Raw genomic sequence first — 23,768 nt, 5'->3', positions numbered from 1 at the left:
AAATCTTAACTCATTTTATATGTTTGTCTTTTATTCTTGCATTCATACACAATTCCAATGAGAAGAACAAAATGAGACTTTACTCTATCGCCCTCTACCGGATACACACGCACACGAGCGCACACGCGTAATAAAGGGGTATGCATTGACGTCACTTTTCAACGTGACCTCACCGGAGCACGCCCTGCTGAGTGGCAAACGTTCAACAAAATGGCTGGTTTTCATAGGGGCTGCTGCGAAAATTCCAGTAAAGCTGACTATGATCAGCTTCAATTGAATTTAGTTGGACTTGATAGCAGAGGTGGACAGTACTTAGTAACATTGGTTACATTTTCCAAGCATCTGTGCTTTATTAGGGTGTTTATTTGTTGAAAAACATTACTTCACTACATTCTAAAGCATAGAATCATACTGTTTATTCTTTAATATTGCATATTAAAATTTATTTAATACCTAATTACATACAAATTGTGTATTTTTACTTGAGTAAAAGTACGTTAATGTACTTAAAATATTACGTTTAAAACAAAAACGTATTATTTATCAAATGTAATAGAGTAAAAATTATGATAATTGATATGCTTTGTAATGTATGTTTTCCAAAGAAAAACCCGGATAAAATACAAATACTTGAAAAAACAGGTTTAAGTAGAAAGTAAAACATCTGCTTGATAGTGACCCTAGCAACTTATCAACCCATCTGTGTGGACGTTGGCATGAACGATCAATTTACTTCTCCTTTCCGTGTTTTTTTGTCAGTCTGTAAAACGATAGCTCTGAATTCTTGTTAATCTGGTTAGTACAGTCTATCATACAAAAGCTTTTTCCCATTTCGACGAGTTTTCGCTTATTTCACACTGTACACTCATTCTGCCACTCTGTCTTTTGCCACTCAGTGGGCGGAACCGCAGGCACTTTCGCCAAAGGTGACGTCACGTGCATACCCTCTATACATCAGTTATTCATAGCGCAGTACAAAACGACCCCAGTCTCAGTCACGAGCTCATCTTAAATAATCAGTCATCATCTTTAATAATGTGGTGAATGTGTTTATTAGTTTTCTCTGTCTATAAAACATCTTTATTTTCTACAGTTTGGTCAGATTCATGTGTTGAACAATAATTTCACCTTTACATTCAATCTGTACAAAATATCAACACACTTATCTCTCACATACATCACAACTTAACCAATCATTCTATTACATATTGATTTCCTAGCATGTTTTCTAAGCAAATATTTCAAGTACAACCTACAGACGCCCGCTACACTGCATTTTAATACATCACATAATCAACAGCTAATGTTTACGATCACAAGCAATCCATTTCTGAAAACTGTAACATCTCATCTCTGTAACATTTCAAGGTTTTTCAGTCAGATGTCCTGTAATGTCACTCAAGCAATGTTCAGATGTTTCTCCAGCTCTGAAACGCTCCAAATATTTACTTTACTTTCACCCTTCACTGAAATATATATAACATTATTACTTTAGCTTGAAATTATTTACTGTGAAATGTACATTGGACAGCTGTAAAAACTCAGACATGCAGAATCTGTAAAAATATAAAATAAATTTACTTGTAAAATCGTGGAAACTTTTAGACAAATTCTCATAAATGCTATTCAAGATAAATTCTCTTATGTTATGTCTTGCATAATTTAAATTCTCTAGTAAATTTGTCTTGTTTTAAAGGTGCTATGTGTAGATTTTTTATCTTATGGTGAGATTGTGTATTGCAACCAACCCCTCATTCCACCGCTCATCCCTCTCTATCAAAACGCATAGAGAAGCTACGGTAGCCACCATAGGACAAACACGTTATCCTATAGATCAGTTTGTAAACACAGCGGTGCAAACTGGCGACTCCGATGTAACAAGACCCGCTGTGTATGGAGACGAAAACATCTCATTGTAAGGTAATAAAAACAATACAGTTGATTATGTAAGGTCTTTATACACCACTGAACCTATAGTTATGTTTCTTATATTGCATTTCTGTCAAAAGATCCTCCTAAAATGTACACACTGCACCTTTAAGGAAGTTTAAAGATATTTGTACAGGAAAACAAGACAAAGATCCAGATGAAGACATTGACTGCAGTGTAGTAAACACTGATATTTCTATTCTTTACAAAAACAACTATCAACAAACACAACAAGTGTGTTATAAAGGTTAAATATCCAGACATCTACAGTCTCTCGATGTTGGAGTTTGATAACACCAGAAGGTTTCAGAAGCTTGAACAGTCACAACCATAATCTGTCCGACCGTGAGCGCTTTATTCCTGTTTATCGTGAAGGCAGAAGTGTAAGGTAAAGCCAGACTCTTATGGCTCATATATTCCTGCTGGTTTCTCTGTGCAGGCGGTCAGTCAGTAGTTCAGATGTCTGCAGCGGGACACAACGCTGTCATCTTCTGATGATTGAATAGTTAAATACTACTTCACTACTGCGCTTCTCTTCTGCGACGCCTTTCATATCTGCACTGCTGGCACAGGTTTCAACAGGGGTTACCTAAAGAAAGAGTTTAAAGTCACATGTAAGTTATTGACAACGGTCAAACCCAAATATCATCAAAACACATGTGCTTCAGTTCATTTTTTGTTTAACTTTATCAGTAACCCTTGGCATATATGCATAACTATTTATTGTTTCATTTATTTGCATTTATTTATTTATTTATTCCACTATGGTAAATATTCGTAAAATGAGCTTCTTTCAAATGTTGACAAGGATTTACGATTAAACTGAAATTTCAATACGACTGCCACTAGGGGGCGAACTCAGACCGTCGTGTCCAAATGTAGTGTACAGTGGAAAGGTGGTTTATAGCCTATATTTTAAAAATATTATAAACTAAAACATGAAATGCAATTTTAGTCATTAGTAAAAGACTGACTATATGTTGTGAATAGTTGAAATTTAACAATTTATGAAAGTTAAACAGTTATAAACAAAAGAAGAGCTCTGCATTATAAAAAAACTTGATGATTTTTTACACTTGCACTTTCTTGTGCAAGGTTCATAGTTGAACTATTAACATTTGGCTCTTGCACTGTTAAACTGCAATTGTTTTTAAAGTATTTAAAAAGAAAATAAGTTTTCAGTAATTAAAAGGCCAAATACTGGATACAAGATGTGTGCATCCAGAATTTAAAAAAGGAAATATATATATATATTCCCAGCACCATATTTTTAAAATTCTTGCCTTCGAAGAAGAGTAGTTGAAGACCCCTGATCTATAGCATAAGTGAATTGGGATGCAGTGGATGGGTGTTTGTGTACCTCTCTTTCATAGACATTGAAGGTTGTGTGTTGAGAAATGAAAGTTGTTGTTCCAGACTACACACACGAAACGCCAGATAACATGAAGAGAAGATCAGCAGAATGATGCTGTCAAATACAAACAAATAAAGCTTTGATAAATCATGTTTCTTAAACACAATGCATGCAGATCGACTTCAATACTTCAGACCAGCAGAGGGTGACATCAAGCACACACAATATGACTCTGATGTGTTTATTTGATCTCACAGCAGTATAAAGAACCAGGAGAGGGCGACATCACAAGCGCGCGCGCACACACACACATACACACACACACAATATTACTTCATGTTTTTATTGAACTCACAGCAGTATGAAGAACTTGAGTAGATGATACTCCATATGACTCAAATCCTGAACCGGTTCTGACAGCAGAATCTTCTCAGCCTCCAGACGTCTCTCTGCACAAACATTAAAACATCACAGCATGAAGATTTCACACAGGAAACTATTCAGTAGCCCATGTGGCATAGGTGACATCAGCCATAAGTTATTTTATAAAAAAAATATGAGGGGCGTGTATTAAGAGCCTAGAAATAATAATTATTATATTTAATCAAACAGGAGTGTGTTGTGAAAGGAAGTCTGTTTATTTAAAACATTGTGTTATGCAATATCTTTAACTTCTTGATGCTGTAAAAAATCATGTTTAACTTTTACTTAATATGTGTCTCACACACAAACACACTGTCTAAATATTTTTGATAATCCCAAAAATCACTGTGTCAACACAACATCACCTTTAGCCCAGATAAAAGCGCTTCATACGCTGTGAACTGGACAATGAGTCAGAATAATGTGCAAATATTGAAATAAATACACACACAGTAAACATAACAAAACTGATAAATAAACTGTACAAACAGAATAATTGACTTCTTGTGTGACAAACATTAGTATATTTGAACAGCCAATAAATGGACCTAATGTTTAAAGTTGGGGAGAGTTTGCATGAGTGCATCTGTGTATGTGTGCATGCATGTCTGTATGTATGTGCATATATATATATATATATATGCATGTGTGTATGTGCATGTGAATGTGTTTGTGTGTGTGTGTGTGTATGTGCATGCATGTGAATGCGTGTATGCATGTGTATGCTTGTGTGTATGTGTCTGTGCATGCATGTGTATGCTTGTGTGTATGTGAATACGTGTGTGCATGTGTAAGTGTATGTGTGTGTATGTGTGTTACCCTCCAGTGGAGTCTCAGTGCTGTAAGCTGCGTCTACACTCAGACTGCTGGTGGAGTTTCCCAACAGGTCGGGCAGAGACGCTGACACCGATGGTACTGATGGTTTTCTGCGCCATTTTAACACTGGTGTAAATTCAGTAGTCAGTGGAAACTCATCCTGAAACCAGTGAGAGAGACAAATAAAGACATGACAACATGTGAAACACAGCGCTTCTGCCTCAGATAAACACACAGATACACTCAGCTTTAAAAGTACAAGAACTTCAAACTAGTGTGATAAAATCTCTTCTCATCACTGTGTGCTATATGACATCAGTGTTATAATCACAAACTGCTGGTAAACACTCAACCTTTCACTTCATATGAATAAAAGAGAGGAGTATATGATAAGATCATTGAATGTATGATAATAAATATGATTTACTGTAGATGTGTAATACATACCGTTGACAAAGAACCAGGCTCCTCCAGAAACTGTTTTAAACTTAAACTCTTTTTTCCATTCACCTGAAAATAAACAATAAATCACAATACACAAACACAACAATAAATGAACGTATTATGAGTCATCGTACATGTTAAGCTATTATTCAAGTATATTATTAGAAACATCAAAGCCATAAAGCAACAAAGATTTATGATGTACATGTGTGTGTGTGTAAGTGTGTGTGCATGTGTGTGTGTGTCTGTGTATCACCTGTAAGTGTGTGCAGATTCTTCTGAGCACATCATACACACTGTCCCGTGACAGCAGAGATACAAACACATACTATGATAAAGAAATACAACACAAGTGTCATCAATGATGAAGTATTAACATTATTTCAGATCATTCATCTCATAGTCATAAAAATAAGAGACAAACATGTGAACTGTAAGTGTCGTTTCCCAGACATGGTTTAGATTAATTCAGGACTAGATCTTAGTTATATTAGGACATATAAGTAGTTTTTACAAACATACCTCACAAAAAAAAAACAATACTGGTGAGCATCTTGAGACAAAACAATGGCACTGATATGTATTAAAGGCGGAGTGCACGATATCTGAAAAACACTTTGGTAAAAAGAGTCAGGTCGACCACCAAAACACACTTGTAGCCAATCAGCAGTAAGGGGTGTGTTTGTTTAGGTGATTTCAAATATCAACATTGGCTTTCAGAGATCATGCACCCCGCCTTTAAGATACGCCAGTATAAGATATTTGGCTCAAACATGAATTTTAGTCTGGGATAAACCCTGTCCAGGAAACCGCTTCTATGGGGTGGTTTCCTGGACAGGGATTAGCTTCAGACAGGACTAGGCCATAGTTTAGTTATGAAATATAACTAGTTTTAACAAACATGCCTTATTAAAAACATTACTTGTGTTCATTTTGAGGGAAAACAAAGGGCAGTGATGTATTTTAAGATGTGTCAGTGTAAGTTGTTTTCAGCTCTTACATTTATTTTAGTCTAGGACTAGTCTAATCCCTGTCTGGGAAACCGGCCCAGAGTTCAAAGTTCTTAACTCTTTCCCCGCCAGCATTTTTATAAAAAAAGTTGTCAGCCAGTGCCAGCATTTTTTTTAATGATTTTCACAAAAGTTTAATGCCTTCTAAAAAAAATGTTCTTCTTTAAATATATAAACATGCAGTATATTAAATGAAAGATAAAATAAACAACATCCTATCTTCATTTGTTTTCTTTTTATCACCTCTTAAATATGGTGAAAATATAAGCTGAAATAATTGCATTTTTGTAAAGGACTTTTGTTAGAGATCAGATTCAGAGCGATGATCAAAACATACACAGAGTTTTTACTGTTTTTGGATCAGTGGATGCTTCAGTGTTTTATAAGTTGGGTAAGAGTGACACCTAGTGGATAATCGCAGAAATATGGATTGGCATAAAAACTCATCACTGGCAGGGAAAGTTTTCTCTTAATTGATGAGAAAAAGTTAAAGTTATGTAGAAAGTTGAGATCAAGAGCTTCATTTATAAAGCATGCATACACACAGATGTGATCTTTGAGTTGTCTGTATGCATATTTTTTAAAATGGTCTTTGACGTGGAAAAAAGGCTTATTGTCACGTCTGAGCAGATGTACGCTGAAATATAAGGCATTCTTGCTACATGAAAATGACTTAAACATTGACAGGAGCTCTTTCATTTGTTAATAAGATTAATTATTGCATCATCTAAAGGCAGAGATCTGAAGCTGTTCTATTTTAAGATAATTTGTGATTTACAGATTTCACATCTGATGTGTGGCGTACGCATGTTTTCTGTTTGTACATTCGTTCTATAAATCACACGTACATGCTTTTAAAAAAATGATGGTAAGATTAAATTTAGGAGACTTTCTGCACAGTATTTTATAAATGAGGGCCCAGATTATTTGGTGTTTAAATAAAAATCTCTACATTTATATTCAGACTTTAAACTGCAGACTTTGAGATCTCTCTTGTTACTCAAATGTGATATTTATAATTGTGATGTTAATAGATAAGATCTGATTTGTGATTTTTCTGTGTTTTTTTTTTGGCAGATACAGTAGGATGAACTTTGTGAAACAGAACATCCTGATATGAACTTTGTGTTTTGGCATCATGAAGGTTTGGACCAGATGATTTAATAAGGTGTTGATGAAGTGTATAGAGATTATTGATGTGTTTCAGTACCTTCTGACTGGTGTCAGTAGTGATGGCGAGTCCGTTAGGCACCAGTCCGGCTGTCTTGTGTTTCTTTACTAATCTCACAGAGACCACCGGTATCGCCACCTAAACACATTCAGTGATGTTAGATCAGATACGCAATAATCTGATTAATAATCTCAGAAGATCAGTCATTCACAGGTCTAAACTAAACCCAAAATACATCATAAACGAAACCATCCATACAATTACACACAGTTATCTTAGCAAAGAGAGTTGAGAACCTTTGATCTATAGAGAAATAAATGACAAATATAATAAAGACTTTAACTGTAGTGGAAATAATTTACATCAGAGTCTGAATCTTTGTACTTTCAGTTAATCAGTGTTAACAACACAACACAACACAACACAACAAAACACAAACTCCTTCAAGAGAGAAACAGGTCATCGTGTCTTTAAGAGATGAAATGTAAACAGTTATAGAGAGAGAGGATCCGCTCAATATCCGGTTACTCGCTTGTGTCATTATGACTTCCCTTTACGACAGCACAAACTTACAGTACATACATCTATCATATGAGGCTATCTATCATCTATCATATGAGGCTATCTATCTATCCCCCCAACCCTTACATGGACATTTAGGTATTATATTTCTTAAAACTCATATCCTGAGTTTCTTTTCTTTTAAACTCATTTTCATGTCTTTTCCAGTCAACTGTGCATATGATAAAAAAACAAATGACATAAAAAGCTCACACATAACATTTAAAGCCTGTTAAATATTTAGATATGACTATTGAGGGCTGTCAAAATGAACTTGTTAATAATGCATTAACATAAATTCATATCAACGACACTAATTTCATTAACATGGGATTTATGCAATGCACAGTTTCTGTTTGATCTTTGGTTTAGCATGTTGCTGGATACATTGAGACGCAGCTTAACAGTCATCAAATGTCTAAAATGATCTTTATTTGTATGTTTTCTGAGAGGTGTACCATCATTAGTGCTTCATTTAATACAAAGATGCGATTTGTGTATTGACTGACGTTAAAAAAGTTGTGAAGAGAGATGACACTCGAAAACGATCTGACACATCTGAAGAATGCACACAGACGCGCGAGTGCACGAGGCCGATATATGCACACGTAGACAGAATCACAGTTTTATAAATATCTGTTTTGACAAGATTTCACACAGATATAATCTGTTATGTAAATGTTTGATTAACTGTTGGGATCTGATGTGTAAGATTATATTAGATCTAATTACATTACATTGGATCTTAAAGCTGTCTGTCTCAATGTCAATCAAACAATAAAAGAAAGAAAAAAGTTGAACATATATAGATATTGTTTTTGACTTTGTGTGTGCTATATCTATTAGTTTTAACAGTGATTTTAAAGTATTCAGTGATTTTTCTTTTGAATCTTACAAAATTATTTATCTGGATTTTTCTCAAAACTAACTTTGCTGACTCGTTCACTAATAATAATAATCATACATTTGCATAAAGCATTCATATTTGTCCACGCCCATGTTGATTAAATATTAAAAACTTGAAGGGTCAGTTTCCCAGACAGGGTTTAGATTCATTCAGAACTAGGCCTTGGTTATGTCAGGATATTTAAGTAGTTTTTAAAAACAAACCTTACAAAAAATCATTACTGGTCTGCATTTTTGACAAAACAATGGCACCAATTTATGTTAAGATATGTTTAAGATGTTTTAAAATTAAGGCAACTCAAACATGCATTTAAGTCTGGGACTAGACTTAAGATCTGTCTGGAAAAGTGTTAAATCCAGAACAGATAAAAATGTGCCATTAAGTTGTGATGAATCACAAGTTAACTCATGACAATCATGTGATTAATCTAGATCAGGGGTCTCAAACTCAAACTGGTTTCTGAGATTGACATTTCATCGGAGGGCCACAGAGCTATTTTAACATTCAAAAAATTACAATATTCTTTTAAATGTACTGTTTAAATTCTATTATTTAATATATATTTAAATAATAATACTTGAAAATATATAAGTAGTGTTTTTTTTAATATACATTATTTTATAAAAGTAAGTAAATCTCTTCTTAACCTTATCTTAAATAACTACTGTCGAACGCGACATGTGAATGAATCCTTAAACATTTGAATCACAAATCAAACGATTATGAAGCAAAGTGAATAAACATCTTTGTTGAAAGGTGACGCAGGCCGCATAAATGGCCCTGAGTTTGAGACCACTAATCTAGATTAAATATTTTAATCGTTTTACAGCCCTAATTTATAATGACTAAACAGATGTTCATACAGTTTTTTATAGATGTTATTCATCTTCATGACTTTAAATTCCAGACCTGGAAATCACAGTTTTGGATCTCTGTGATATTTTAATATGATTATCTAATATGATAAAGCAGAGATTACAAAGCTTGACTGATCTGTTACTTGTCTATTACAGTAAATCTTTAATCTATTATTATGGTAGAAAATCTGGATTACTGATTTCAACGGTTTAGCAATCCTGTCAGAAAGAAGAAGAAGAAGATCTGAACTAACTTCTGTATCCTCATCTCTGTTTGAAACATTCAATTGCAGGATATTTTACATCACTTTAGTTTAGTTGAGAAACAACGGACACTTCTTATTAAATCTGACCTGCATGACACCTCAACTTAGAAAGCATTATTATAAGTTTACCGTGGTGAATTGTGGTAAAAACAGTAGTGAGACATCTCAGGGTTTAGGTTAATCCATGACTAGCTCTTAGTTATATGAGGACATTTAAGTCGTTTTTACAAACATACCTTACATATAACAATACTGGTGAGCATCTTGATACAAAACAATGACACTGATATATGTTAAGATATGATGTGTTTTTAAATGAAGGCAGCACAAACATGCATTTTAATCTAGGACTAAGATAACCATCCCCCCCCCGAATGTTTATATGCTTGTTTAATAACCGATTTGATTGATTTGAACAAAAATAGGGACTGCAACTTTAAATTAATTTCATTATCAATAGCCTTAAACTTACACTTATTATAAATGTAAAATGTTTAATTCAATGGAATTTTATTTATATAGCGCTTTTCAAAAGTGTTCATCGTTCCAAAGCAGCTTTAACATGAAATTGAAACAAAGAAAACACAAACAACAACAAAGCATGAATATAGTTTAGTTCAGGAGAACATGAAGTTATTCAAAATGCATTTAAATAGTAAAGTAATACTCCGTTCCAAACTATAATAAATAATAATACTGTAGCGAAATTGTACAATTGTAAACACAAACCTTGATGTCTTTACCGAACAGGTTGGCATAAAAACACAGCCAGTTTCGAGAGATGTAAAGTCTCCCCTGAAGTAAAATATCCCGTAGAAGAGCACAGGAGTATACTAGAGGAAAAAAACACAACACAACTGACTGTCTGCATCACAACACATCTACACACTGATGAACAACACATATAATCCTTTACCCTTCATGAGGATCTCTTCTTTAGGAACGGCTGAGAAGAGTTTATGATACTGGGAGTTGTATTTGCTGACGGTCTGTGAAGAGATCATGATGAAAGATCAAATGAACTGCTTTTCATCATATCTGAAAAATCCTTTCCTCATTTACTCAAACACACGACACATGTTGTCAATCTAGCCGTTTCATTGGTCGTGTGTGCACAAATCTACTCAATCTATAAAACAACCACAATCTTCTGCCCGCTCATTTACATCAATAAGACCAAATAGATAAAGTCTAATTTTACCAAAACAGTTCAGCTGCTCATCTCTGTCATATAAAGAGACATCATATATAAACTCCAGTGATGGAAACTCCCACACAAACCACTGGAAACTTCATCCACCTGATAAAAGCCCACACCGTGTGAGTCAAACGCTTCAGGGTCTTTCATGATAGAGAGACATTAAGACTAAAGTGGCGAGAGAGTCGTGACTTGTGATGAAAGAGGATTGAAATGTTTAACCACAATCTTGCATGACACTGATAACATCTAAACAACACAATTTGATCTGTTCATTAAAGACTTAATCAGATTTAAACTTCATGTTCCTTCAGATGAAATACTTACTGAACCTCTGTAGCATTTCTTAACATCTTCATAAGACAGATCGTCTATGAGCTGGAGCCTGAAAACAAACAAACAAAAAAACCCTGAATGAATGGACATATTCACTTTTAGGCATGCATATTTTTATCTGTAAATGTGCAGATGCAAATCTCTTCCTCACAAATATCTTTTCCATGCAAAAAACGTCTGGAGAAAGACAAACATGTGTTTACATACGCACAGCGATAACAGGAACATGTCTTACTTCTGCACGTACTCCTAAAGTTTTCTGCACAGGGCCGAGCTAAAACCGACTGATCCAAATCTCATGCAAAATGTGTTATGACAAACAGACATGAGTTCATTTTAACCACAGGTAAATATGTGCAAATCACCACAGTATGCATTTATGGACCAGAAACTTTTCCTGACAACACAACACACACACATATATATATATGAGAAACAAATCTCAACCGAAATCTGAGAGGAGGACAGAAAGTGCTGCTGTGTGATCATAAATCTCATCAGATCATAGGGGACTGAAGGAAAATGTGTCTCTTAAGACATAAAAATAGACACACAGCTATGAAATGGATATGGGTAGGGTAGTGTAACCCAAATCTTTTTTTAAATAAGAGAAATAAATGAAGATTGGTAAGTTAAGAGTTGGTATATTCCTAGAGGTTTTTTCCCATCTCACTCCAGTTCCTCTTTCACCCAAATCCCTAAACTTCCTGACCACAAACAATCCATCATTGTTAATGGCTTCTGGTGTCTGAGTGAGCTCACATGAGGCTCAGATGTTGTTTTCCTTCCTGTAACAGATCATCTGTTTACACCGAACGGCACATTTCATCCTCAAAATATCACAATTTCCCCTCCTCATGGAGTAATGATGGTTATGAAAGCGACTGTAATGCCTGAAGCAAACCAGTGCTGTGGTGTAATCATGGTACAGTTACTCAATCATTCATGTGTAGTGTAGTGTGGTGTAGTAACCTTCATAGTGATCGAGCGTAAAATTGTCATGATACTTTCTGTTAAAGGAAAACACCACAGTTTTTCATTATTTTACTGTGTTCTTACCTCAACTTTGATGAATTAATACACACCTATCTTTTCTCAATGCGTACACTTGATCTTTGTATAGCTCATCGTGAATGTGTTAGCATTTAGCCTAGCCCCATTCATTCCTTAGGATCCAAACAGGGATGAATTTAAAACCCACCAATCACTTCCATGTTTTCCTTATTTAAAGACTGTTCCATGAATAGTTACACCAGTATGTATGGGGGCAGAAAATAAAACGTAAGGATTTTTAAAGTGAAAAAAAAAGAGAGAATTATATTGTATGGCGAAAGAGCACCTAGCTTAGTTTGCAGCACTTTGACCTCTGCGCACAGTAATATTGATAGAAGTTTGAAGTTTATCCACTTTAAAAATCGCCACGTTTTATTTTGTGCCACCATACTTACTGGTGTAACTACTCATGTAAGAGTCTTTAAATAGGGAAAACTATTGTTTGGTGACTTCTAAATTCATCCCTGTTTGGATCCTAAGGAATGAATGGGGCTAGGCTAAATGCTAACACATTCATGACACGCTGTACAAAGATTAAGTGCATGCAATGAATAAAGATAGGGATGTATTAATTTGTCAAAGTTGAGGTAAGTACATAGTAAAATATAGAAAAACTGTGATGTTTTCCTTTAAACAATCCATTCAGATTCAACTCAACTACTAAATGTTAACACATCGACAGAACCAACATTCAGAAATGCTTAGGAACTACCTCACTGGAAAACTCTTACATATGCATGCACGCACACACACACACACACACACACACACACGCACGCACGCACGCACGCACGCATGCACACACACTCTATAAAGCTGTGAAATCACATTAAGTCGTGACAGATCTGCTCTAACACATCTATATCTATACCCTGAAACATAAAATGTGTGTGTGAATGTTCATGTGTGTGTGTCTGTGCACGTGTTTGCGTGTGTATGTGCGTGCGTGCATCTGTGTTTGTGCGTCTGTGTTTGCGTGTGTTGGTGTGCATACCCTACAGCACCATCTGTCTACACAGGGGTTAATGTGTTGTTCAGATGCGTGTTTGGTTGTGTTGTGTTTAGTATTTTCTCAAAACTATCCATAGTAACCCATTGTACCCATGAGCTTCAACAAACAGAATGTTTACACAGAGAAGAGCAATGATTTCAAAACTATTGAAAGGCTGACAATCTTTTAACTGTTGATCAATATAACTGAGGTTAACACCGGCTGTATTATTTACCCTCAAACCCGGTTAAAGTGTTAAATCAGAAGAGCTTCTTTAACTCACACAGAGAGGTTAGAAAAGTTTGAGAAAACGGTGTAAAGAGAAGCGTTTGTGTGTGTTTGTAACGTTATGGATGAACTCCTGCCCAACCCAGAACAAGAACAGGCTTGTGAGACACCAGAAGATTTTACTGAAATTACTCAACAAACACAGATGTTACTGTACGGACAAACCTCACTCAATGGATGCACTGTAAAGACAGACAGACAGACAGACATTTCTCATATATTGCCTGATTTCTCCATCAGTAAAGAAACATACAGTACAAAATGTTGTAGTTATGACATCTACCACCAAGAGCTGAGCTATGCTAACCAGGTAAAGCAATAATGACATGATGTCTTAAAAGTAGAGCCCGACCGATATGCATTTTTTTTGGGCCGATGGCGATACAGATATTAGGGAGTAAAAAAGACAGATAACGATATATCGACCAATATTCTTTATCTGTATATTATAGTACAGTACACTTATACTACAGTAATGTACATAAAATACACACATATATATACACACATTAACAGAATATCTTACTATATATATATATATATATATATATAAATCCATTTTTTGCAATGATCACTCACAAATGTGGTGATCAAACACTTAAAATGACGAAACAAAGATATGTAATATGTGTTTAACAGTTCAACAATAAACTTTATTATCCAAAATGAGTCTGATATCAGTACACTAAACAGTAAACTTGACTTATTATAAATAATTTCAAAACACAAACAGAACTACATACATATGCTGATATAGATATATCTGCGACAAGCTCATATCGGCCGATAAAATCAGCAAACCGATAAATTGGTCGGGCTCTACTTAAAACATCTATATTTAAAGTATATACTATTGATACTAGTACTCACATTAGACTCTGTCTGAAGTGGTCGGGGCATTGCGTCTCATCCTCCTTTTGGGGGTCCGTCAGGTCGATTGGTGTGACCAGGCCCATATCATCTCCCTGATCGATGAGCGTTGTCATTATTCACTGTTTAAATACAACAACAACAAATATGAGCTCTCCTTCAAAACATTACAAGATGTCTCTCTATCTGCTGTCTATATAAAGAGACATAATGCAGACTCATGATATATCTACCCAATTATTTATCAATATTTCAATTTATTTCGTCCAAAATACTTAAGATAGTCTGATGTTTTTTTTAAAGGGACACAGCACTTTTTTTGAAAATATACTCTTTTCAAATTATACCTTTCAGCTGATCTCCGGGTCTGGCACTAGCATTTTTAGCATAGCTTAGCACAATCCATTGAATCTGATTAGACCATTAGCATTACGCTAAAAAAAAGAGTTTTAAAATTAAAAGTTGTGATTTGCTGGGCAGATATGACTAGGAACTATATTCTTATACTGGCGTAATAATCAAGGACTTTGCTGCTGTAACATGGCTGCAGGATGCGTAGTGATATTAAACAGCGCCCGAATGTGACCGGCACTAAGGGGGCATGCACACCAAAGCTTTTACACCCGAAACGGCGTTATGTTTTAATTGATTCGAATGAAAACTTTGCGTTTTTCCAATAAGCCAGCAGCTAGCATTTTTTTTTCTTCACTGGAAGCCAGCGCTTGGCGGTTTTTCCGCACTCGACGCTGAACGTCGAGAGTTGAAAGAGATTCACTTTTGGGTGAAAAGCGCCGCTCGTCAATGTCAGTTCTCAAACGGCCTTCCAATCACTGTGGAGAATGGGCAGGACAAGTATCACAACAACCAACCGGCTCACATCTCAAGTATCACAGCTACTCGGTGTCACTCGGCTGGCAATCGGTGTCCTCCAGGCGTTTTCAGCCACGTTTAAATGTTTTGGTGTGCACAACCCCTAAGTTTGTGTAGTTGCAGAGCTGAGGACTGTTTTCGGCACTGCGTAATATTACTGCACCCTTGATTATTACACTGGAATGAGAGTATAGTTCGCAGCCATTTCTGCCTAGAAAATCACAACTTTAAATTTTCCGTCTGTCATGGTGTCCTACAATTTGGGCAAAATAACAAAGTACTTCAGAGAGCAGCTGTCCTAACATTTCTGCCCTTAAACACAGCCAGCTCAGAGCTATAGGGTCCAAACTGACAAAACAAACAAACACGTTTTATAACCAACACACACATAAACCTTTACTATACAAACATCAGAATAAAATACAAACAAGAGACCTGAAGCTTGTGTTTGTTAAAATGACCACAGAGGAACTGACCTAGTTAGGTCGGTGAATAGGTTTATTGAGTTTAGTGTGCCCAGCAAACACCTAAAAACAGGCATCAGTTAAATATGTTCATGTGAATAAATGGCATTATTTAATTCAGTCATGCAGGAATAAATAAAAATCCACCGTACAAACAACAACAACATCGTTTTAGATTTCAACGGCAGAAAACCAGAAAAAACTCACAGCTTCCAAAACACTAAAAATGAACATCTCACAGTCATATTTATGTGGGTTTTCATTTATCAAAACATTCAAAAGATGAAATGACATTGAAATTTGAATGGACTGCTGTGTGTAAAACCACTTCTGTTTTTATAAATGGGACATTTAATAATCAACAAACATCCAGAAGCAAATCTCTGTGAATCCCAAACATTCAGAGACCTTCAGTCGGATTGAAAACACCAGACACAAATATCCTTACAGCATTAACTGAATCATTGTTTATTAAAATGAATGCAGTGTTCCAGAAGCGTGTGTTGAGATGTTTATGGTATTTCAGTCTCTGGTGAATGTTCTTGATAAAGTCGTCACAGATCAAACACTCGAGTGATGATGATAAGAGCTCACAGCCGACTCTAAATATAAACCTGTCAACCAGCGTCATCTCTACACGCAAGACTGAAAATGATGGTGTGAGAGAGAAACTAAATATAGAGAGATGTCAAACACCTCGTACAACATTACAGTCAGTTAACAATGAATTCCTTCACTTCATCACAACTTCAGTTAAAGGACACTGAAAGAAATCCCTGAGCAGGCTGATATTCCCTAAACAGGAAGAGTCTGTTAACATCTCCAGAGGTTTGACGTTCCTCATGTGTTCCTGTTTGCTTATGATGATGATGGAGGACAGACGCTCACCACCAGCTTAATATTAATACAAATTTCTCATTTAGAGATTGTGGGCATACAGGAGAGCGATCATTATTATTATCAACAAATCTTCTACATTAGCTACATTTGCATGCAACCAAATAATGCATTAGTAATCGTATTGATGGCTCAATTGGATTAAAAAGCCTTCATGTTACCACCTTAATCAATATGATTGAGGTCGATCAGATGCTAATTTTAATCGTTTTGAAAGGGGTGGTGTAGTCTGATCTGTGATCCTGTCATCAGGAGAAAACTATGCATGTAAACACGTGAATCATGGTATTTTCTGAATCGGATGCAAAAACACTTTGTGCACATGAGTAGAACATTTGTGCTTAAGTTCTCATCTTATATTTCCCTCTTATATCACGTGATTCTCATCACAAAAACATGCAATAGAAATGGCGACATGCTTTATTAACGTAATGAGGTCACGCGCTGTATATTCTGCAGTGCTAATGTCTTTCAGAACATTTTTTTTATTTGAAAAATGTGTTTTCTTTGCTTATATCTGAACAACTTCTTAAGAGAAACTTTCTTCAACTTTGATTTTGTACATTTATTCAAAGATAAAGCGTGAACTTGAGGAGAGATGCTGTGTGCTGCGTTGCCAAATCCTCTACTATTGGACTACTTTTAAACGGTTTCAACCAGTTAGTTTTTTTCTGTAGGTTTAAGATTAAAGGATTTCGTTTATCAGTTATTGGTATTTGGGTTGTGAATAGTCACTGGGATGTTTTCGGGCTAGCTTTGATAGGCAAATCTGGCAACCCTGGCTGTGCACAGACGTTTGCTTTGGATTATATATAATGTACATGTAAACAAACATTTGAATCAGATTGCAATGTTTAGGGTGCATGTAAACTGTATTGTCATAACCGGAAATCAGATTAAATTCAGTCAGATTGACAAAATTTGGTTTATGTAAACATAGTTACTGAGAGTTTCTGAATGGATCTCTTTCTTATAAAATCTTGTCTGTCTTGATCACAATGAATCTGTCAGTAGATCAGCACAAGTATGGGAACTCTCATGGCTTCTAAACAGCAAGGAAAGTGATTGTTTTTCCTGGAGCTCTTCCAACGTGTGAACACACACAGACACACACACACACACACACACACACACACACACACACACACACACACACACACACAACACACATTGACCCCTGGGAAAATCTCCAGTCAGAGTCCTGGTAAAGCCCGGACAGAGAGGAAGAGGTTGGCAAGGTCTCCCTACACAACACAAACTTGATGCCTGTGTAGATATTATCATCCCATAAAATACAACATTCACTGTGTTTCTCAGTCAAACATCATTGAATAAATCAACATTATCATATTATTAATCATTTAAACAAAAATCACTAAATCCATCTTAACTCTAAAGAGTAAAACCTTTATTTATCTCTTTGCAATTTGAGATGTTTTGTGTTGTTTGATGTCACTGAGCACAGGTGTGAGATCTCACAAACCTTCACATCATCATGGTAACACTTTTATAATCTGTGACTTGATGTTTACAGTCTTTCAGTACTTTCACTTTCATGCTACAGATAAAAACACTAACACAGATCACTTCATGTCTGCTCTGTTTGTAGTTTACTTCACATTGAATGTAGAGAGACTTTTAAGTGTATTTCAGTGTAACACACAGTGTAAAAAAGTGGAACTGCTTCATGACTGTTTCCATGGAAACCACCATATGAACTACATCAGCAGACAGGACGCTGTCAAATGATTGATAAGATTATCTGAGGAGTTTACTAGGGCTGGGTATTGTTACCAACTTGATTATTTTTATATGATTTTTGATTCAATCCGATATCAATTAGTAATTTCATTTCATTAACCATATTTGGTGTGGTGTCGCTTTAAGACATGCATGTACTGCATGGATCCAATATAATACACTGTGTTTTCTTTCTGAATGGTTCACATATTTCCTGTAACGATATTATTTTGTTAAAATGAGATTCATGATGCTGTGTTTATTATTTGATCAGATTTACTCATCTGCCTGGTTAACCCACACAAAATAAGCATTTGACATCTATTCTATTATATGAAATATTCTCCCATCAGCACATTGTCATCAGATATTGTTGGGAATTGTGAGGTATCGAGAGCATTCAAGTACTTATTTCATAAAGATGTGCTTAATATGGTTTGATTTGAAAACAGACCACCTGTACAATCCCCCTAAAAATCTTTTTTTTTACTGAATCCAGAACATCATTTGTTTTCGTGCTCACTGACTCCAGATGTACACCACAACATTAAATTAAGTAGAATGTTATTACAATGACAAAAACAAGTTGTGGCTGTTGAGTTAGCACTATATGCTTGTTAATGCTATATGCTAGTCAATGCTTTATGCTAGTCAATGCTTTATGCTAGTTAATGCTATATGCTAATGAATGCTATATGCTAGTTAATGCTATATGCTAGTTAATGCTATATGCTAGTCAATGCTTTATGCTAGTCAATGCTTTATGCTAGTTAATGCTATATGCTAATTAATGCTATATGCTAGTTAATGCTATATGCTAGTCAATGCTTTATGCTAGTCAATGCTTTATGCTAGTCAATGCTTTATGCTAGTCAATGCTATATGCTCATTAATGCTATATGCTAATTAATGCTATATGCTCATTAATGCTATATGCTAATTAATGCTATATGCTAGTCAATGCTATATGCTAGTCAATGCTATATGCTAATTAATGCTATATGCTAGTCAATGCTATATGCTAATTAATGTTATATGCTAGTCAATGCTTTATGCTAGTCAATGCTTTATGCTAGTCAATGCTATATGCTAATTAATGCTATATGCTAATTAAAGGCGGAGTCCATGATGTTTGAAAGCCAGTGTTGATATTTGAAATCGCCTAAACAAACACGCCCCTACCCCAATAGAATCTGGACCTTCTGTTGATAGACCCGCCCCACACATACGCAACCCGGCATTTGATTTGATTTGATTGGCTATAAGTGTGTTTTGGTAGTCGGCCCGTCTCCTTTTCCAAACCGTTTTTCAAACATCGTGGACTCCGCCTTTAATGCTATATGCTAATTAATGCTATATGCTAGTCAATGCTATATGCTAGTTAGCGCTATATGCTAGTGCTTAAGCTGAAGTTCTACTATTGACGTTACAGTTACGTTTTGCAGGTCCATACTAAAAAACACAATCTTACAAATCAGAAACGTCCATTAACAATCTCCAAACAATTGATTATTCCTCAAAATCTGATACAGACTCAAACATAAGATCTGTTTACACACACAGAGAGCTACTGAAGGAGAAACAGCCAATCAGAGCAGAGCTCAACATTATTATTCATGACTCTTTCAAATAAGGTAATAATAGACCATTTCAGTATAAAGACAAATCCTAGGGTTGTAAATGGACATGAAAAACTGACACTTTTTTGCACTTAATAAAGACACAAACTTTTTGTGTAGATATCAGAGAAGGATTTAACAGATTATTACAATGCATTCTTTGGCACCTTTAACCAACTTGAGCTTTCCTGGTCTCGCTAGACCTCCAGACACAATGGAGTGCCCAGATTCCTTACAAACCATCATCCTTTGACCAGCACCAGCTTTTGAGTTTGAGCTGAGCAATGAATTTAAAACAATGCAAATCTAAGTAAATAATAAACTCCTCCCAACACAAACCAGAGCTCAAGTCTTCATAAGAGAGACTCCGCCCACATCTACAATCAGCTATGACATAACTCCACTGTGACGAATGATGTTACAAACACGGATTAATGAGATATCATCACACCCTCACTGAATTCCTGTCTAAAGAAAACCACAACTTCAGGGAAACCACACCTGCCGTACTGTATAAACACCATCACCAACAGCTGAGACTATAACCTCATATCACAGAAATGAGAAAAATCCAGCATCTACACAACATCACACACTCAACTATTAATACCATTATAATAATAACAACATTTTTGACCAATCTTACTGTTATTGACTCTGTGATAAATGATTCAGATATGACTTTAGTGACACTCACCAGTATGATGAGAGGGGCAGAGCTTCTGTAGCTTCTTAACGTCCAGCGTTACAGCTCAAAGTGTGGATTACTCATTCCTGTCGTTTAATCCAATCTGTCCCATCTGATCCTGATGAAAACAAGAAAAACCTTTTTATAAACTTAACAGAGCTGAAAAATCTCCCATAACTCAATTTATAAGAACCTGTGATCATGTAAAGTCTTAAACATAACAACCTGATCAAAAATAAACCATCTTCTCTTACAGGACAAACCTAAACTGAAACTTGAATGTGAATATCTGCTTTTATTTGATCAGTGGGTGCTCATGTTTCCATTTTCATCATCACTTCCTCTTCTGTTATCTTAAATAAAATACGGCCAAAAGAAATGAAATGAATGTGACCTACAGTACAACAAACAACCGAAACAGCAAACCCTCTGTCCTACTTCCTAACCTGAAACATTCAAAAGTTTCACGTCTGGATTCTCAGTTCTGGTTGAAGGAGGTTTTGCAGCGTGACGTGAATGAATGCGCAAACATTTTTAACATTTACATTTGTAATAAGATCCAAACATTCCTGTTTGACTTCTGATTCTGACATCAATAGAAGATTAACTGACCACAAAACACACACATATCACATTAATGCATGAAGATTATCAATCATACACTGCTAACCGGTAATCTCTTGCCTACTGTAATAATATCCTCCTCCTAATTCAGTTTTAATAATAGATGCTAATACAAGTCATAAAACACAATGAGTGCATGTTTACACTTAAAGATCAGAGGTCAACAAAGTGAAACATTCGGCTGTTTCTCATCAAACCTCAGTAGGAATGTGGAATACAGTTACACAAAAAAGACTCTCAGGGCATTCAATTTCTTTGCTTCACTTTCTCTCCTTGAGTTACCGAGCTCTTGTTTAACCCTTTCAAAGATAACATGGAATGCCATAGAATGTAAAACTGTATTTATGAAGGCATAGATGAATAATAAGAGCTGTGTACATCGTAATAAAATATCATGAACCTCAAACACAGACCAATCTCAACATAACACCAACTGTGACATTACAGTCCAGATGGACACCCCAACATTAAATTAATTACAATGTTGTTACAATGCCAAAAACAATGTTGTGACTAGCGCTATATGCTAGTTAGCGCTATATGCTAGCGTTTAGTCTGAAGTTCTACTATTGATGTTACAGTTACGTTTTGCAGGTCCATACTTAAAAAACACAAACTTAACACACAGAAACGTCCATTAACAATCTCCAAACAATTGATTATTCCTTAAAATCTGATACGGACTCAAACATAAGATCTGTTTACACACACACAGAGCTACTGAAGGAGAAACAGCCAATCAGAGCAGAGCTCAACATTATTATTCATGACTCTTTCACATAAGGTAATAATAGACCACTTCATTATAAAGGGTTATAAATGAACATGTAAAACTGACTCTGGATCATTAAAAAAGCCACAACCCTTCTGTGTAGATATAAGAGAACAATTTAACAGATTATTACAATGCATTCTTTGGCACCTTTAAAATGAGAAAAGCCGCAGTTTATATTAATTGGTAATCAAAAATGAATTAACATTACACTAGGTTATATGATGCTTAACAGATCAGTGAATGCACATTTATATTATTATGAGTATCGTGAAACTATTTTTGCATTAAAGTTTTATGACATTCATGACAACTTTGATATAAAACAATAACAATGAGTTTTCTAAGCATTATCTGATATTTATTGATGAGTAATTCGGCGTTTTAAAGGCTGAATTGCGTTGATGTTGGGATAAAAACGCATCAAACATCGCAAAATTCTTTCCACACATAATCGGAGAATGAGTGACATGATTGCATTTTACTGTATGACTTTACTGCATTAACTGTAATAATACACCAATCTGTTCCTCTATTACTGTCTTTATAACAATCAGAATGTACTGAGTACGACAGCGGACATGAATGTTACGTTAGCCATCATCGCTTACCTTCAAAGAGATCTCAGCTCCGACATTTCACAACAAACAAAGCTCGTGTGTCTCCATTAAACCTCACTGATGATCATCTCATGTAAATATCCATCGAGCACACACACGGTAATCATAACCGAAAGCTCGTGCAACGGAAAATTCTGCACGACCGGTTGCGACTTGTTGCTCCTCCGTGCGGTCGCAGAGGGGGTGTGGCTTAGACTCTTAACTCCGCCCCATCACGGTCCAAGTGCTTCAGCATTCACATCCGACGTGGACGGATGTACCTGCAATAAGACTTCCTCTCCCGTCAGTGTCTTCTGTATTCTCATCATCATCATCATCATCATCATCATCATCATCATGAAGAGCTGCATGTGGTCAAATCTTTATTTAACTTCTTCACTGACGCTGGCAAAGCTCACCAAGTTATCATTTCCATATTACATATTTAACAAAAACCCTTTAACCTTTTCAAACCCTTTAACATTTTCTTCCTATGCAACGTGAATATATTTCCTTGCTTTAAAATGTAATTATTTATTCAAAATATAATTAAATATATTGGTGAAAAATACATTTTTATCAGTATATTTCAGCAAATATAGGCTATTTTTGGCCATTTTGAAATATATATATATATATTAAACTATATTTTTTGCTGTTACTTCAATAGTGCATAGTAAATAAAACATACTAGTATTGCATTTATTGGTTGCAACACTACAATGCAATTATAAATAAATCTGCTGAATGCCGTAACATTGCTGAAAGGAAAGAAATATTTCTACAATGCATTTGAAGCTAAAGCACATGATGTGTGAGACATTATATACTGCTTTGCAGTGTAGAGAGGACAGATTGATTTGAATGCAGAACAGCTCGTGTGATCTCATACAGTGGGGATGTTCGTGTTTTGCACACCACCAGCGCGCGCCTTGAATTCTAATCACGCACGTGCTTCGAATATAAATCGACAGGAAGATCACGAGGTCGTCGAAAGCTCTGCAGTCTGCACAAAACCTTT

General features: G+C 35.5%; 1 protein-coding gene across 1 annotated transcript; it reads right to left on the bottom strand.

Moving 5' to 3' along the window:
• Positions 1 to 1,034: 1,034 nt before the first annotated feature.
• Positions 1,035 to 22,966, bottom strand: gramd2ab (GRAM domain containing 2Ab). The gene is made up of 13 exons (XM_065277341.1): positions 22,760 to 22,966; positions 20,762 to 20,870; positions 14,475 to 14,596; positions 11,264 to 11,321; positions 10,655 to 10,727; positions 10,468 to 10,571; positions 7,187 to 7,285; positions 5,223 to 5,294; positions 4,970 to 5,032; positions 4,526 to 4,682; positions 3,639 to 3,732; positions 3,290 to 3,397; positions 1,035 to 2,518 (listed from the first exon to the last, which is right to left on the bottom strand). The coding sequence occupies exons 3-13, from the start codon at positions 14,588 to 14,590 to the stop codon at positions 2,515 to 2,517; spliced, it is 948 nt and encodes a 315-aa protein (XP_065133413.1). The 5' UTR covers positions 14,591 to 14,596; positions 20,762 to 20,870; positions 22,760 to 22,966; the 3' UTR covers positions 1,035 to 2,514.
• Between the last annotated feature and the right edge of the window lie 802 nt (positions 22,967 to 23,768).

Source organism: Paramisgurnus dabryanus, chromosome 23 (assembly GCF_030506205.2).
Source record: "Paramisgurnus dabryanus chromosome 23, PD_genome_1.1, whole genome shotgun sequence".
Classification (NCBI taxonomy): Eukaryota; Metazoa; Chordata; class Actinopteri; order Cypriniformes; family Cobitidae; genus Paramisgurnus; species Paramisgurnus dabryanus.
This window is presented reverse-complemented; position numbering and strand designations above follow the sequence as displayed.

What these genes read in the sequence shown, in the direction of transcription:
- gramd2ab (XM_065277341.1), bottom strand. Translation starts at nt 14,590, where the DNA reads ATGACAACGCTCATCGATCAGGGAGATGATATGGGCCTGGTCACACCA. An exon ending in CACTTCAGACAGAGTCTAAT is followed by an intron (nt 11,322 to 14,474) that starts GTGAGTACTAGT and finishes GTTTGTTTTCAG; the next exon opens with GCTCCAGCTCATAGACGATC. An exon ending in CACTGAGACTCCACTGGAGG is followed by an intron (nt 3,733 to 4,525) that starts GTAACACACATA and finishes ATGTTTGTGCAG; the next exon opens with AGAGACGTCTGGAGGCTGAG.